This window comes from Dromiciops gliroides, chromosome 1 (genome assembly GCF_019393635.1).
Source record: "Dromiciops gliroides isolate mDroGli1 chromosome 1, mDroGli1.pri, whole genome shotgun sequence".
NCBI classification, from domain to species: Eukaryota; Metazoa; Chordata; class Mammalia; order Microbiotheria; family Microbiotheriidae; genus Dromiciops; species Dromiciops gliroides.
Window position 1 is genome coordinate 524,864,376 of NC_057861.1, and position 17,621 is coordinate 524,881,996.

General features: G+C 50.3%; 2 protein-coding genes across 4 annotated transcripts; one reads left to right on the forward strand and one right to left on the reverse strand.

The window, feature by feature from the left end:
- Nucleotides 1-2,516: 2,516 nt before the first annotated feature.
- Nucleotides 2,517-13,685, reverse strand: RNF40 (ring finger protein 40). Its single transcript, XM_043979867.1, has 20 exons — nt 13,573-13,685; nt 13,216-13,390; nt 12,160-12,327; nt 11,755-11,896; nt 11,284-11,490; nt 10,943-11,064; nt 10,707-10,853; nt 10,548-10,622; nt 10,294-10,413; nt 9,983-10,162; nt 9,236-9,371; nt 8,711-8,832; nt 7,655-8,121; nt 7,014-7,131; nt 5,552-5,701; nt 5,256-5,468; nt 5,043-5,168; nt 4,802-4,942; nt 4,607-4,708; nt 2,517-4,483 (listed from the first exon to the last, which is right to left on the reverse strand). The coding sequence occupies exons 2-20, from the start codon at nt 13,345-13,347 to the stop codon at nt 4,307-4,309; spliced, it is 3,045 nt and encodes a 1,014-aa protein (XP_043835802.1). The 5' UTR covers nt 13,348-13,390; nt 13,573-13,685; the 3' UTR covers nt 2,517-4,306.
- A 399-nt stretch (nt 13,686-14,084) lies between these two features.
- On the forward strand, nt 14,085-17,617 carry CFAP119 (cilia and flagella associated protein 119). 3 transcript variants are annotated; one of them, XM_043979871.1, is made up of 9 exons: nt 14,085-14,373; nt 14,858-14,889; nt 15,191-15,256; nt 15,477-15,646; nt 16,411-16,481; nt 16,687-16,803; nt 16,899-16,959; nt 17,049-17,132; nt 17,421-17,617. In XM_043979871.1, exons 1-9 carry the CDS (start codon nt 14,161-14,163, stop codon nt 17,615-17,617), a joined length of 1,011 nt encoding a protein of 336 aa, XP_043835806.1. In that variant the 5' UTR covers nt 14,085-14,160. The 3 variants fall into 3 exon arrangements, with proteins under 3 accessions (XP_043835806.1, XP_043835808.1, XP_043835807.1); XM_043979873.1 differs by lacking the exon at nt 17,049-17,132; XM_043979872.1 differs by lacking the exon at nt 15,191-15,256.
- The last annotated feature ends 4 nt before the right edge of the window (nt 17,618-17,621 follow it).

The following is a 17,621-nucleotide window of genomic DNA, read 5'->3' on the forward strand; positions in this document are numbered from 1 at the left end:
ATATTAAAACCTAAATGAAGACATCCAAGTAATTTAATAAAAATATTGGCCTTGTAAGCCAGTGAATAGCTGTGGAGTTGTGGATCCTTGGGGCCACCTCAAATGAGACTGACCTGAGGTCAAGGGAGGAAGGAAAGAGACTTTTCACTAAAATTCTCTACCTCAATAAGCAGCATCCCCACAGTTGCTCTTTGGATTCAATCACTCAAACTTGGTACCTAAGACTTATCTAAGAAAGACTAGGATAAAGAAAGGGTTAGCTGCCCAGCCATGGAGGCTGGTAAAATTTAGAAAAAAGGGCAGGGGACTGGAGGAGGGAGGGCCATGTTTGTTCCTCTGGGCCTGGGAAGCTGGGGTCATCATTTACTGGGCAAAACATAGGGTGAGGTGAGGCTGGTCCCCTTGACAATCTGCCTTCTCTAACTCTAGGCCTTCTCTGGCCTCTGATTTTCCTGAGTTGTTCATAGACAGAGGTGGGTTGTGTTAGATGGGCTAATGAGAAAAATTTGAGCCTCAGAGAACAGCCCGGGTCCCTGGGCCATAACCTTGGCTATTTCTGGGGGAATGGAGCTACCCACCTACTGGCAGGGGGGCTTATTACCCTCCCTGACCTCTCCTAGATTCTTTCCATTTATGGGAGCTTAGCCTTCTGCCATCCCTGAACCCTTTCTCCCCTCCTATCGCTGATAAATCACAGAAGGCTCAGGCAGTCCCAACTCTCCAGCCACGGTGTAGGAAAATGACAGCTCAGATCCAGCAGCAGAGGCCTAATGCACAAGGAGTTTCCTTCTGGATGGCTTCAGCTTACTCAGCAAGCCCTCAGAAAAGCAAGGAAACCTGAATCCTGGGCCTGTCACACTACCCTATTCTGAGACTCGGGGCAAATGACCTGTTCTTTTGGGGATACCCTCTCTTATGGAGTACCCACTATGTATAATCCTCCCCATGCAGACATACTAGGCACGGGGCAGACAAATGTAGCATGATTCTTGCCTTCTGGGAGCTGTTTTGTAGGGGGAGTGAATGTCTGCATATACTTAACTGTGATACAAATGAGAATGTGAAGTGCAGCAGAGGACAGGGTGCTAGGAGATCACTTCCAGCTGGAGGGATTGAGAAAGGCTCCGCGGACAAAGGAATATCTGAACTAGACTCTGAAGGATGGAATAAGGCATTGTAACAGGTAGAGACAGTGAGGCCTGGGGAATTCCAGGTACAAGGAACATGAGCAAAGGTGTCAAGAGGGTGAATGTTACTTTGGTTAGAAAGCATAAGGGACTAAGGTGAAATGTTTACACATGGAGAGGGCCTTGAATGCCAGGGTGAGGAGTTGGGGCTTTTATCTCCTCCCAACCTTCTTTTTTTCTGTTTCTATGCTTTCTCCCTTTATGTTTTCATTTACTCCCAAAGGCAGATGAGTCCCAAGTCTTCCTCATCATTCCTAATAAACTTTTCCTGAACTCCACTCCCACGTCACCATCTGTCTAATGGACACCTCCCTATAGGCACATCTAACTCAGCAAATCAAACTAAAATAATCACCCCAGCCAAAACCTGGGTTCAGTTCCTAACTTCAGTGTTACCTTTGTCTCCTTCCTTTCCCCCCATATCCAGTCAGTCAGTTCTTAGGCATACCTGTTAAGTTTGCTACCTAAATCAGGGCCACCTTTCAAAGCTCAGCTCAGATGCCCAACTCCAAAGAAGCTGTCCCATATCCCTCCGGCTGAAGGTTTTCTTGTCTTTTTTCCATTCCTGGAGGACTCTGGCTAATTTTCTCCTTTGCCATCATCACCACCCACACTGTAGAATACTTCTGGACACACCTGTCACATTATCATCAGCATCAAGCCTGATGACTTGCACTTAGTGGGACACCATAGGAGAGTTACTGAAGGTTTGAGCATCTGAGTGGCCTGATCAGACCTCTGCTTTCCAAGATTATATGGGCAGCCCTTGAGACATAGGGGTAGAGAGAATGGAGGTGGGAAGGTCAACCAGGAGACTCCTATAATAGTCCAATTGTGATGGGCTGATTTAGGCAGTGCCAATGAAAAGCATGATGATACAGAATGAATAGTCCTTGGCTGAGGGTAGCTAGGTGGCACAGTAGATAAAGCACTGGTCCTGGATTCAGGAGGACCTGAGTTCAAATCTGGACCCAGACACTTACTAGCTGTGTGACCTTGGGCAAGTCACTTAACCCTCATTGCCCCCCCCCCCCAAGTCCTTGGTCAGGTCCATAAAATACCTAGGGGAGGGAACAAGCCCAGAGACTCTAGTTAAGGGATTGGTCTAAAGCCACACTTCCAGTTCTGGCTCTGTTGGTACTCTCTCATACCCCTGAGCTCTTGGTATAGGACATTTTCCATGGACTAAGATGAAAAGAATTGGTTTGAGTTTGAAGAAGAGAAGGCTAAGGAGTCCCCAGGGCCTGGACAGTCTATGAAAATAGATCCCATTTATCTAAAAACACAGGACTATATCTAGGTTTTGAATAACTCAACTAAAATATGATCTTCAGGGAAAGTTTTAATCTTTATTCTTCACAACAATATCAGCCATACAAGAAATCTTGTCTAACACACAGGACATCTGGGTCCAAGCATACAGGAACTCAAAAAATGAATCTTGCCGCTCCTTGGTAATGAGGCCATGAGATATGATGTTGGGGGGAGAGATGCAGAGAGAGGGATGAGGATGGAAGCTGGACATGAGGAAGAATAATTAGATGGACTCAGATGTGAGGATTTGTTACTGGAATCTCTCTTCAGCTGTGGTGTGGTCTTACACCACACTTTTCTCTAAACTTCTCTAATGACCTCTTCCTCTCTTTCCTCTGAGAACTACTCCCTGCTCCATTTATGATCATCAGATGGAAGACGGAGCTGGGGTAGCTGGGGCTCTGAGACAAAGGGGCTCAGGGAAAGCCCAAGGGGCCAACTAACCTAAGGTCTTCCAGCTCTGAAGACTCGGTTCCATCTCTAGCAGATAGGACTTCCAGATTTGCACAACAACCAGGAAGGTTGGAGCTGAAGGCTAGAACTTTTGAAGGAGAGAGAAATGGGATCTAGGTGGCCAAAGCTCCTGGGCACAGGGTTTCTGGAAAATGCTGAGCAGTGGGATACCTGACCCTTGTCATTAAAGGGAGCAAAGGTTTTGCCAGGAGGGCAGTTTCAGTTCAGATCCCCCAGACCCTCACTATCATTCTGAGAGATCCTTCTGACCTGAGGATGTAGTCCCAGCCTCATCCAGTAATACAGGCCCCAGAGTGGAAAGTCCCAAGCGTACCAGGCTGAGAAGGATTTGGCAGCTGCTTACAGAGAAAAGAGAGGAAGAGCAAGAAGGGGGAAGGGGGGGGGGGGAGGAGAAGCGCCTTCATGGGTCACCTAACATGGGAAAGACTTTCCTCCCAGCTCTACTAAGATGACTCCCCTTGGTGCCCTGCCCAGCCTCCCCAGCAGCAGAGAATGCACCCCCTGGGGCCGCCCCGATCCAGATGCAACAACAAGTACTTTGCGGGGCTCCTTGGGGAGGACCTGGTCAATATGGGAAATCTCATGCTGGGAATGAGACTGAGGTTGTAATGCCCCTTGATGCATCCTGTTAGGCTAAAGGAAATTTCCTAGAAGCCAGGCTGATCAATAAGGAGGCACAGCCCCAAGGAGATGAATGCCAGAGAGCTTTTGAAGTGAAGCAACAAAAGGAAAGGAGATGGAGGAAGAAGGGGAAAAAAACCTCAAACACCAAAACTATGGATGAGGCCTGGCTACAGATCAGAATCAGAGAGCGCTTTCCCTGTGGAGTGAGATTAATGTGGCATAAAATAACTCTCCTCCCCCAAATCAGCCTTCAGAGGGGCACATTCACGCTAAGCTCAGACAGGCCAGACGACAGAATCACCAGAATCACCTTCCCCTGCCAGTCTGGGTCCAGATAAGGCCAAATGGAGACAGGCAACCTTTCCCAAAGTGAGCCACTTCCTGTGATGGCCCAGAGCAGAGGGGGCTTTCCCCAGGAGAGTTCAATCTTGGAGGTGAGTTGTGGGGGGTCAGGATGCCTGGCTTCTGTTCCAGAAAAATCAAGATCTGAGGGTGTGGCTGGATAAACTCACACATGCCAAATGGGTGAAGTGTTGGCAGGCTGGATGGCTAAGGTCCAAAGCAGAAAGGAAGAGAGACTTGGAGGCATGACTCCTGAGGTCTAGGCCCAGTTAACAGCACCATGGAAACCATGCAGGCGTTGGTCTTCCAACCTTGTAGCTCAACCAACAGATTGTAGAAGTTGGGGAATCTGGATGCAGGTTGCCTCAGCTAATATAGACACGGTGGAAGTCATGAGCCCCAAAAGCAGCATTACACTTTGGGCATTTTCTCTGCCGGGCCTCATAGCGGCCCCGCACACACTCAAAGCAGAAGACATGAAAGCACTTGGTGAGGACAGCATCTTTCTTCCGGGTGTTACAGCAGGGGCAGGTCAACCGGGCCTGGGACACAGGGCATAAAGAAAGGGTAGGTTCAGTCAGTCCATCACTGCCTTCCCCAGGCCCAAAGCCGTTCCCCTCCTCCTCACCTAGTTAGTACCTCTGGGCCCTGCCCTGCTTGCTCACCTTGTACTCCTTTATTTCCTCCTGCAGAATCTCATCAGCATCAGCATAGACCTCTACCTTCTTTTGTTTCTCCAGCTTTCTCCGAAGTCGAGAAATGTCCTCCTAGGGTAAGATTCCCAAGGATTAGTAGCTAGAACCCTGGCTCCTGACACCATGGGTCTGAGGCCCCATCTCCTTCCCTAGCCCTAGCCTCACTTGGGCCCTCTTGAGGTTGAAGCTCTCCTTCTCTCGGGCTGCTCGGCTCTCGGCCAGGCAGGGCTGGATTTCCCGAAGCCGGCTCTGCACGTGTTCCAGCTGCACCTTGAGGTCCTCAGCCAGCTGGGCTGCTTCCACTGCCTGGAGGTCAGAGGGCAGATGGTGAATGAACTGAGGGTGGGGGGAGGGGGGTTGTTTGGGAGAACCTTGCAACGTCCATGTCCCTGGTCCGTGCTCTCACCTTCCTCTTATTGAGCTCCAGGGCTTGGCTCCGCAGGGTTAGCTCCTTCTCCACACTCCCCAGGCTGCCCTGAAGAACTCGTTCCTTCTCCTCTAGCTTCTGCACCACCAAAAGCTGAGCATCCACCTAGGGTATGAAGGGATGGTACCTGAGTGCTCAGGGCTTCTTTGCCTCCCTTGGGCCCCCCCTTTACCCCCCTGTCAGTGTCTGCACCTGAGACTTGAGGCCCAGGACTTGCTCCCCCAGCTCATCCTTCTCTTCCCGGAGCAGCTTGTGGATCTGGTTGGACTTGATTCTCTCGGACATCAGCTTGAAGTTGGCATCATCCTTTTCCCGCAGCTGCTGTATAAGGCGACCATTCTGCTCCTGCATATCCTCAAATGCCTGCCCAGTCACATCCATCTCGGAGAGCAGTGCCTCCTCCTCCTGGGGAAACACATCTGGGGTTGGTGGGAGGAAGGGGGAGGTGTGGGAAGGAGAGGAACAAATGGACAACTTGGCCTCCACACCTGCTTGGTGGCCCCGAGTTTGCGCTGCAGGTGTTCAATCTGTTCCTCTGCCAACCGGATCCTTCGTAGAGCATCCTCATCTGCCAACTTCTTACTCTCTTTCCTTTCCTTTTCCTCCAAGTCCCGGATCCGGCCCCGAAGCTCATCTACCTGTGGCAGGTACAGGGACTAAGTCTGGGGGAAAGATCATTGTTGGCCTGTCCTTTCTACTACCACTTATGGAGCTCTCTGGCTTCTTCCTTTTCTTTCTTTTTTTTTTTTTTTGCGAGGCAACGAGGGTTAAGTGACTTGCCCAGGGTCACACAGTTAGTAAGTGTCAAGTGTCTGAGGTGGCATTTGAACTCAGGTCCTCCTGAATCCAGGGCCGGTGCTTTGGCTTCTTCCTTTTCTAGCCAGTGTGACCCAGCCCAACCTTCATCCCACACGTGGCCATTCCTCCTGACCTGCCTGAGCCATTCTTGCTCTTTCTCAGACGTACCTTCAGAATCGGGGTGAGACCATTTGCTCTCAGGACAGACCCATGACTAAGCCCACCTTCCTCATGCCTTGCCTCCTCACTCTATTCCCACCCAGAATTTGGAATCTAGACAAGGTCGCTGCCCCTCCATCCCAGAAGCCCTTCGTGTAGCCCTTACTTCTCTAGCCCAAGCACAAAGCCTGCCACACCAACAGGTCTGCCTTTCTGCCTTCCTGCATCCCTGGTCATCACTCCTATCCTTTATCTCCTGCTGCTACTGGCAGAAGCTCCTCAGAATCAATGTTCAATCTCAGAGATGGAAGAGAGCTCAGAGCTTGCCTGAAATAAGAATCCCTCTGTAATATTCCTGACGAATGGTTTATCTAGCCACTGAGGGAATCTCAAGTGATGGGAAACTCACTAGCTACCGTCCACTCCAGTATTGGGCTACTCTAATTTGAACAAGTTTGCCAAAATATGCCTCTACTTTCTAATAAGGTCCCATGAGGTCCAACAGAACAAGTATTCTCCCTCTTCTACATAACAGCCTTTCAAAGAGGTGAAGCCATTCTCTGTCCTCTCCAAGCTTTCTATACTCCAGGCTAAACATTCCTCATTCCTCCAAGTGGTCCTCACACATTATGGCGTGAGCCTTATGACCTCCCTGGTTGGCTGCCTATGGCCACACCTCAGCTTGGGCTCCACAAATGAGCACTGAAACTATGAAAGCCACACTTCTCTATCCTGTGCTGCTACTCGCGCAACACCAGATCCCATAAGCTTTCTGGGCTGTCAGATTACAATGCTTCTGAGCTCAAACAACAGGGACTCCCCAAATAATGCCGATTCTGCCTGATCCTGAACATGCCCCCTCTTCTTCCTCCCCAAAGGTCAGAACGGCTTTGCTGTTATCACTTCACTTCAGGCCACATCCTTCCCTCCCTCCGATCCAGCTCCTGGCTTCACAAGAGTTCCCCAACCCCACCTGCCCCCCTTCCCAGTCACCTCAGCCTTGGCCTTTCGCTCTGCAGCCATGAGCTGCACCTTGTCCCGCTGCTCCTTGGGGGCAGACTTGTACATGTCCAGCAGCAGTTTCATCTCCTTCTGACTTTCTTGGGCCTTCCTGGGCAGGGAATAAGCAGCCAAGTTGGAGGGAAAAGCAGATTTTGTGAGAAGGTGGCTGGGAAGAGGGGGTCAGAGGAAGAGACCAGAGTGTGGCGGAGATCAGAAGAAAGGGCAAAAGGAAGGGGGGAGGTCATAAGGAAGGGGCAATCAATGGGTCCAACACCTGTAAGCAGGGACCGAAGCAGTCTGTAGCCCTTGGCATACTACAGTGACTGTCAGGACTGGCAAAGATCATCTACTCCAGTGCTCCTTCAATTGAAAGATGTGGAAAATATGGCCCAGAGGGAGCAGGTGACTTATTCGGAGTCAAATAGTGAGGGACAGACTCAGAACTAGAACCCAGAACAAGCCAGGGCTGCTCAGAGCACTGCAATTCTTCATTGTTGCACCTTTCTTTGCATTTTAGCTGATGTGGTTGACAGAACAAATGTATAAGAAAGTGGTAAGGAAGCAGCCCACGAAGAAGGAAAGGGAAGAGAGGACCTGGAATAAACAGACAAGGGGTAGAGGTTGGTTCTCACTTGAGCTCCCCTCGAAGTCCCTTGAGTAATTCTGATTCTTTCCTCTTGCTCTCCTCAGCCTTGGCCTTATCTCGATCTCCCCTTGAGGAAGAGGAAGACGACGAAGAGGACGTTGGGGTCCCAGACGCTGGCCCTTCCCGGTCCCGGGGCTCTCGTTTTCCTCGAGGCTCAGCCTCCCGACTCCTGGAAGCAGGGGTTTGGGGTGTGGGGTGTTGGGCTTGGGCCTGGGTAAGAGGCACCTCCTCTTCAGAAGGGGGCTCTTCTTTCTTGACCATGCTGGCTGAGGAAGCTGTGGGGGTCACTGGGGTCGAGACTGACTCTTTTTTGACTTCCTGGAGAGCAGCCAGCCCTGACCCAGAACTCTCCTCTTCTTTCAGTGGGGCCAGTGTTCCCCCTCCTGATCCCTGATCCTCAGAGGCATTTTGGGATGGGGCGGAAGGGCCTGAGCCGACAGTCTGTGCCCGGAGCTATGAGAACCCAGAAAGGAGGAAAATGTCAGGGCCCTGACAGGAAATGTGGGGTCCCTGGCGGCACTAAACAATCTCCTCAAAGCCCGGTTCATCTAAGACTTTCCAGCCCACCCTGCTACACGTTCCAGTTCAAAGACTTCTAAATGAATACTTCACTGATCCCATCTACAAAATTATATGATATAATAAATTATTCAGTGCCTGTGGCGTGACAGGCACTATGCTACGCCACACCTCAGCAACAAATCACATTCCTAGAACAATTTTTTGTTGTTGCTTTTTTTTTTTGGGTGGGGCAATGAAGGTTAAGTGACTTGCCCAGGGTCACATGTCTGAGACTGGATTTGAACTCATGTCCTCCTGAATCCAGGGCCGGTGCTTTATCCTCTGTGTCACCTAGCTGCCCCCCTAGAACAATTTTATAATCACAAAGCACTTTCCTCATAACCACTCTATAAGTAGTGAAAATATCCTTGTTTTATAGATCATGAAAAAGTCTCAGAAAGGTCACCTGACTTTCCTGGGGTCACAAGGTTAGTGAAATGGCCCATCTCCCCACTGATGTAGGTCCATTTAAGCTCCTGACCTTGCCGATCTCTGCCTGCACCTCCCTCAGCTTCCTCTTGTAACGCTGTGCATCACCCTTCAGCTGGTGGTTGTGGTTCTGCAGGCTGCTGATCAGGTGGCGCATCTCCCGGTTAATGGGCCCTATGGACAAAGGTGGGTAGAGGGAACTTAAGGGTGACAGCAGAAGTTCACCTGGATCACGCACTCAGGAAGGAGGAGTCACAAAAGCACAGAAAGCTAGGAAACTACTACCAGACATTTGTATAGACCTTTGGAGTTCTGAAAACACTTTCATACACATTTGTATTTGCTGATTTCCAAAAACCTCTGAGGAGAAGCAAGAGCCCTACTTTATCACCATTTCATAAGAGGAAACGAAGTCCCAGATGGTGACTTCACTTACAGGATGTCACAGAGCCGCAACTAGAAAAAACAGGCTTCTGGACTTTGACTCCACTGGTCTTTACAATATACCCACTGTCTCAAGACCTAGGTTAGCCCCTGATGACAGCACAGACTCCCCTTAACCTCCAGCATCCCTTACCTGCCTGCTCGTTGGCTGCTAGGTTCTGTTCAAATTCGATTCGCAGCATCTCGTACTCTTTTCGGACCTGGGCTAATGTGTCCTCTAGCTGAATGACTTCAGTTCGAAGCTTCTTTTGCAGGCTCAGCTCATCACTCTGCAAGAGCACAGTAATTAGGAAGTAGGTGGGGGCCAAAAAAGGAAACATCTCTCTTATGGAATCTTTCTACCCAGTGTTAGGAAAGCAGGTTTCCTAACTCTGAATCCACTGCTCTTCAGAATACATATTGTTTTAGCCCTAGGCTAATCCCTAAGGATGTCGTGACCCCATTCCCTTTCTTTCTTTCAAAAGACTGCCAACACATTCCCTGTTATGCTACAGAGTTTAGACAGAGTGCAATTTAACTTCTCTTTACAGGTGGGAAAATTAAAGATATCTCTTGTGAATTAAGGGCAGCTCCTTAGAGAGAGAAAACCACTGATACCTAATTACAGATATGTAACAACTGTACAAAGCCCTGTTCACAGCCAGTCTTTCCCCCCCCCTTTATTTAGAACAGAATTGGGTGAGGTGCATTAGAATACTGGCTCTGTTTCTTTCCTTTCCCCTTCCTACTCCCCCAAATGCTACAGTATATCCAAGGACTAGAGTCCCCATCTCCATTATAAATGATGCTCTGGGCCTTTCCTGGGGGATAGGAGAAGGAAAATAAGATGATTTAGGTTTTGGGAGCAGAAGATGAGTCTATCATAACTGTTCTCCCTTACCTCCATGTGCTCAATGTGTCTCAGATGGGAATTCTTGGTAGCCAGAAGTAGCCCCCGTGCCTCATCTAGCTGGGTCTTCACTTGTAAGGATTCATTGTAGAGCAGTGAGAACTGAGCCTGGAGCAGTCGGTACTCACCAGTCTCTCTTACCACTTCTTCGGGAAGGCTTCGAAGGGCTACCTGGGAATGGAAAAGTGGAAGAGAATAATAAAGTCTTGCATCAGTTGGTCAAAATCCTTCCCTTCTTTTAAAAAATACCCTGTAGTGATCTTTTCCTTTTAACTTCTCTCCCTCCTGGCCCCCCACCTCACCTTGAGCCGTTCATTGCTCCGCACGGCACCCTGTAGCTCTGCCTGAAGCTTTTCTAATTCTGCCATGCGGCTATTGGCCAACTCTTGGTTCTCTTCTAGCTCAGCATTCAACATCTCAAACTGGGCCAGAGCAGCAAGACAAAGGGAAGAGAAAGAGATAGGTGAGCAAAAATAGGACAACCAAAATGGGACCTCGGGAAAGCAATTTCAAGGGCCCTAAGGGAGTGATGGTGAATGAAACAATGGTTGCTCACCTTTTGCATACTGAGTGTGATTTGGCCCCCTTGGAAACTCCCGGAGCTCCCTGATACATAGTAGCCCGAGTTAAGCTAGAACAGAATAACAAGAACCAGAATCATGGGAGTCCAGAAGCCAAGCCACTGACCTCGCCATTGCCTCCTCCCAATCCCTACCTGCTCCAGAGCCTCAGCGAGGTGCTTATTGAGTTTTTGCTCCCGTTTGCGTAGTTTCTCAATGTCCCACTGAAGATCCTCCACTGAAGTCTCCATCTCCAGCACCTTGGTCTCAGCGGATGTCACCTTGTCTTGGAGTTCTGAGTACTGTGGAGATGAAGCAGCAAGGCGTGGGATGAGTGTCCTCTTGTTTCCTCCCCACGATTCATCCAAGAGCCCCATATCAGCAGCCTTACTTCCAGAGAGATGCGGTGGTGCTTTTCCTGCAGTTGCGTGGTCAAGTCTTGTAGCCGCCTGTTGTCCTGCCCCAGCTCCCTGGTTAAAGTCCTGACTCCTTCTCCGAGGGACTCACATTCTCCTGGAAAGGTAGGGACCGATGAGGGGGCAGTGGCAATCAGAAGAAAAAGCTGTGAGCAGGAAGCTGAGATCGTGTGACAGATGGAAGATTATGAGAAGGGATTGGGGACACACGCCCTAGGCCCGCTCTAGGTGGATGGCATGTGGACACTCGCAGTCAGAGAGAAATAGACACGCCTCAGCTCTGACCAGGGTGGGGGCTGAGCGCGCCTGGGCTCACCTCTGCTCTGGACTCGATGACACAGCTCTTCCACTCGCCGACGCAGTCGGTCTGAGGCCTCCACTACCCTGGATACTGCAGCCTTAGAGAACTCCATTCGGCCTTGGAGCTGGAGTTCCACCTCCTCACTACTGCTGGCCCCCAGGGCTGCCACAAAAGCTAGAGCCGGCTCGCTCAGCGAGGGCCCAAGCTGCAGTGGGGTCAGATCTGCAACAGAGAGCCAAATAGGACTGTCCTGTTTGACATGGCTATGCAATATGGTGTCCAGAGCAATACTGGAGAAGAGAAATGGGAAGCAGGTCCTGCAGAACATGTGGGGAATCAAAGCCCTACTGTAACACCTAACAAACCCTTTATTAGAAACATTTATATGTCACTTTAAAATTTGGACAGTCTCCTCCGTTGATCAGTTCCACTCTGTTCATCACTTTCTCCGTGATTTTTTTGCTATCTCTCCACCACTGGTCTCACCTCTTCTCTCTGTACTTCCTGGTTCAGGCAGAGGAATCCCATCGGATTCAGTGCCATCATGGGCTCCTGGATCCTCCGTCCTAGATAGTAATTCTCCTCGTCCCTCATGTCGTCGGAGGAGGACCTCTACAGTTTCATCCAGCTGTGAGGGAGCAACAGGAGAACATGATTTTTCTGGAGGCTTCAATGGCAAAAATCACCTCTCCCCAAAAGGGGACTATGAAAACTCAGAAGTGGACGTTGAGAAAGATGTCAAGGAAGAAAAAACTGGGGACCAGTCCAGGGTCTGAGGGAGAAGAAACAAGAAAATGAAGAGGCCTGGATGAAAAGAGCCAAGGGGATTCTAGGGCTCTGGACCAGATGAAATGAGACAAGTGGCAGGAGACACGGTCAGTAGAGACATACCTGGGCCCAGTATCGGTTGACAATGAGCAACGTAGCATCATCTGTGGCCTGTCGCTTCTCCAGCTTCTCAATGCGCTCCCTTAATTCATCTTCACAGGCCTGCCGCTGTTCCAGTCGCTCAGCCAACTTTTTGTTCTTGAACTGTAACACCTTTAGGTCCATCTCCTCCTGCAGCAGGTAGAGTGAGTAAAAGAACATATAGGTCAGGGGGGCTGTAACATCAAGCAAGAGAGAAATAGAAAGCAGGGTCCTGCAGAAGGTACTGTGAGTCAAAGCCTCATTGTAACTTCTAACAAGCAGGACCCCTAATGATGACAACGGAATTGAAACAGCACTTTACAGTTTGTAAAGTGCTTTACATGCCATCCCCTTTAAAACACACAAGAGACATTTTGAATTTCCCACAAGGGGAAAGGGAGGCTAGAGGAGTTGTGACTTATATCAGAGGTGGGATTCTGAATCAGATCTTCCTGATCCCAAGACTAGCACTCTGTCCACCATGTCACAAAGCGTTAAAACTATTAGTGAAGAGACATTAAGGAAACACATCTAGCCATAAATGCAAGTCAATCCCTACTGAGTTGGAAGGATAACAGAGGGATCGTTTGAGTGTCACAGTGGTTCTTCCCAAACTCTTAGGGGACCAGAAGACGACCATCAGTGTTTGGGGTAGGTTTTTTTCTGCAGAATATTTCAATACAAGCAGAGACAAGAATTAGAAAGGATAAGAGAGGTAGACAAATGACGATCTCTTCTCAGGAGGCTGATCCAATTACCTAGGTAATGACGATGTGAGAGCTAACTTTGTTCTACAGATGAGAACTGACCCTCCTAGGACACATCAGTGACTTGGCCACGGGCCAGGTTCCGGATCCATGTTGTTTCATTCCTTTAGATTCCAATTTCAGGGCTCTTTCCGATACACTAGGTCTGGGTGTGGAGGCGGGGATGAGCGGCAGGAACAGGGGGAGAGGCGTGGGAAGGAGGGGCAGGAGAGGGAGCAGGAGGAGAAGGGAGATAGCCCAAGATGGGAAGGGGAGAGGGGGCTGCACTGACCGTGGAGGAGATGCCTCCCAGGCGGATGGGCTCGATAAGGGTGGTCGTGGTCTTCTCCTCTCGATTCTGCTTCTTCTCTGAGGGGCCCGAGCCCCCATCCCCAGCTGCACGCTTGTTGCCGGCCCCCGACATGGCTGCATGGAAGGTGGGCGACCAGAGGCGGCTGTTCCTTCACCTGAGAGAGAGGAGGGGCCCGGGGAGACTCAAGATCCCTGTGGGGGCGGGGAGGCCTCGCTCTTTTCTTTCCTCTCTTTCCTTCTCCCAGGGGGGCTTCAGTTTCTCCAGCGCAGCTCCCCAGGTGAGCGGCGGCCTCCTTGCCTGCGTCCTGGCTCCCAACAGCCCCAAGGGACCCCTCACCTGTCCCAGCCTTCGCCAAACGCCGCCATGATGTACGTCACCGGATGTCGCATCGAAGTCCTCCAAACCGCGCAGGCGCCGAGGAGTGGGAGGGCACGTAGCGAAATTTGTCTGTTTTCTTTTTCTATTGGTCAGAGCTCGAGTTTAGAACCGCCTCCTGCCTCCGGAATGCTTCTCTACCCAGCAGCCCATCCTCTTCCCCTTGATTGGTGAAACGACAAAGTACCATAGCAACCACATTTCCTCCGCCCGAGTAACTCCACCCTCTTCCTTATTGGTAACATTGAGAGGACTGAGCATTTATTTGCGGAGGAAAATACCGCGCTTGCGCAGCATTTTTTCATTTATTGGTCCGCTTTTTACTCCTGTCACGCCTTTACGCCGGCCTCATAAGACACCTTAGCAACCGCTACCCCAGCAACGACGCTTCTCACGGATTGGCTGAACTGAGATTATTTCTTGGTTCCGATTGGCTGACGTGTTACCACAGGGGGCAGGGCCTCGATGCTCTGATCCGTAACTTAGGCCTGGACGCATACAAGGCCGAAGAACAGCGCCGGTGTGGCTGGGGCAGCAGCTGGTGGCAGGATGAAACGGAGAAAATCAAGTGGAGTTAACGGACACAACTCTGGACTGGGACTGGGCCCGGGCCCAAGCTCTGAGGGGCTGCTGGACGCGGCCCTGGGCCAGAACCAGGAAGCAGAACTGAATTTAGGAATGGAGAAAGAGCCAAATGAAGAGGTAGAGCTGGAACCTGGAGGAGAAAGCAAAGAGGACGAGCCGGGCGCCAACCTGATGCCGGTGAGGGCGGGACACGTTCGTTTGCTCACAAACATTCATCTGGGAGATTTACCCGTGGCTTTCGCAGTGGCGGCACCATACATACATATACCTGTCATCCAGGGCAGCGGGTCGGCTTTTAGGACTCTGGGCCCTTAACGTTCTCTCGGAGTCCGGCCAGTCTTTGCAAGCCTCCGGCCCCTAGCTTCTCCGAGAAAAACTGCAGAATCCCGGGCAAGAATGGCCATAGTATTCTTGGTGATATTTTCGCTGCGTCCCTGGGAACGGGGTGGAGCGTGCCTGGCTTGATGTGACTACTCATGGCTGGGGACAGGGTGTGTGTATGTGTGGGGGCTCTCCTGGGCTAACCCCGAGGCGCAGGGAACCTCGTCTGCCTCATCCCCTCTGATTTCCCTTTAGAAAGCCCTAAAACAGAGATTCGGGGGCGGGGGGGGGGGGAGCCGCTAACATAACAGCATTGTCACACAGCCCTCTTTCTCCGCAGCCGCCACTTCCGCAGCCTCGGATCTGCTTGTGGTGAGCTCGGGGCTGGGGCTGGGGCTGGGACGGCGGGTGGGGCCGGGATAGATCAGGGAGGGGGCTGGGCAGAGCGGGGACATCGTCCTAGAAGCAGACCGCAGGGAAAAGGACCCGAGGATTCAGCCAGTCAAACTGCTTCATTTTACATATAAGGAAAAAGGCCCTGAGGGGGCAAACAGAAAGTTGATACAACAAAGACCAGAAGTCGGGCCTCTTGACTCTTGATCCAACCGGCCTAAGACGGACCCCTCTTCGGAGCGCCCACCCAAGCCCCTCCCTTCTTTTTTCCAAATGGCAGGAAATACCTGGATGTACATTCCATGGACCTACTGGAGAAAACCACCACCTTGGATGAGATGCAGGAGTACGGGCTAAGTGAATGAGAGGGTTCGAATAGATTACCTCAAAGGTTCTCCCCCCACCCCAATAATCTATCTCTTTGAATGGATGAGGAAAACAAGGAGGGAGGGAGCTCACACCAGGAGGAAAGATAGACCTTCCTAGGAATCCAGGATGGGGTGAACCAAAAGGATCTTTTACTCCTGAACTGGTTGCTCTCTACCCTCACCTTAATCCACCCCAAGGTTGCTGGCAGAACTGCTAGGCCTGGGGAGGATGGACAGGAACCCTAGGGAGGAAGTGATGCTGGATATGTTTTGCCACACCTTGATCTTCTGCCGGCAACAGCACTTCTCTCGGGAGCAGACCTCCGCTGCTTGTGCTCTGCTTCAGGACCTCCACAAGGTCTGTATAGGTGAGTTGGAATGTGAGCACCCCAGGGAGAAGGGTGGCCAGGCCTACAACAAGCATCCAATGGTGCTTTCTTGACAACGGTGTGGCAACTGTAGTAGTGAGGGTTTAAAGGTGAGCTTCTCTGAGCAGTTAGCCAGAAGCCACATCTCTAATTATGCTACAACTGTTATTTGTACAGTTTGGTGTTTGGGTTTCTTGTTTTTTTGCATGTTGTCTCTATTAGGTTGTGAACTTCTTGAGGGTGGAGGCTGTTTTGCCTCTCTTTGTATCCCTAGAGCTTAGCATGGTGCCTGGCACACAGTAAGCACTTGATGCTTGTTGATTTGATTTGTACAGAGCACGAAGGCTGTGAGAAATAAGGTTAACTGCGGAATATTCGAAGGGGCCTTAAGAGTTTTACTTCAACTTTTTGTAGAGAAGCAAATGGGCCCAGGGAGGGGAAATCACTTATTCCTGGTGACAGTGACAGGTAGTAGTGAATAGAAATAGCCTGAAAACAGGAGGCTCCGATTTCGAGTCTTACCTCTGATACATACCGGCTGTATTGATACTAAGCAAGTAACCCTAGTTTTAATTTCTCAGTGTTGTAGACAACTCTTTTAAGAAGTTGCAGAGGAGGTGCTATTCTGCATCTGCTCATCCCAGAGTCCCCTATATCACTCATTAGAAGCTCAATCCCTATTCCTAGACGTAGGTCCTTTCATCCCTTTCTTTCCACATGGTTGAGGGGAGTTATCACTGTCACTCATTTTTCCTTTTCCACAGCAACCCCTTTGGGCAACGTGGAAGACTGTTTCAGATTTTTCACCAGCCTCCTCTTCTGCCATGGAGTCAGGGTCAGTCCCACCATAAAGGAAATGAGAACCCTCGAGAATTTAGATCATTCCCATCCGGTGCTGCATCCAGCAGAACTTCCCATATTTCCATCTTTAACTACCTCAATTTCTAGGAAGCCAAAGCTATAGTACTTTCTCCCTTTCTTTGCTCTGAAGGTTTTGTAAGAAAAAGACCCAAGCTATATATTCTGACCCTTTTCCACAGCGACCCCCCTTCAGCATTGACCTGTTTGGAGAGGAACAGCTGCTGAGCCTATCAGATTATATCATCAACACCTACTTCCGTCATTTTAAGCTCTACAAGTATGTCTTCACCCCCCAGGTACTGGTCCCACAGGATACAAGAAACCTCCCAGTCTATTGCTTCCCCCATTCCTCTATCTTAACATATTTGTCATTCCTCACTCCCTCTCCCAGGTGCGGCTAGACTTGTCTTTGAGATATGTAGGCCTGCCTGAAGTAAAGCCCCCAGTAGAAGGTAAGAAGGGTAGAGATTAAACTGGGACTGGGAATAGGGTTGGGAAGCATGTCCTAGGGCTCATGGCTCCACTCCCTGCCATCTTGCAGTACAAGAGGAAGAAGTGGTAGAGGAGACAGTGTCACCCATTCCAGAAGAGCCAGCACCAGAAATAAAAACCGAGCAAGAGCCAAGTAAGGAATCAAGGGGCCCGTTGTTCTAGATCTTATCCTGTAGAAAACAAATCTCTTCTCATGATCTTCCTAGGTTAGGGTTTCCTTCTAGTCAAAGGGAGCTCCTTAAGGACTGAATTGAGAACAGTATACTTCCTTGCCTCCCAGGAAAGATCAGGAGTCTTCCCACCCCCTGATGTGCCACTGTGATACCCATGAATCCCCTTCTCCTCACAACTTGTAACTGAGGTTCTCTTCTGTAAGAAGTTCCTCCCACTCAAGTATGAACCACTTTTTCAACAACCCCAGGTCCAGGTGATATTCTCCGAGATTTCATCTCTGCCCAGCTTACCCAGGAGCTGGGGCAACTCAGGCAGTTGGTGGAAGAACGGCTGAAGGCTGGCGAGGAGCAACTCAACAGCAGGCTGGTTGCCCTTGAAAATCCTACCTTGATCTCCAAGAGCAAAAGCAAAGTCAAGTCACCCCTGGGGTATTTACCCAAATAAAAGC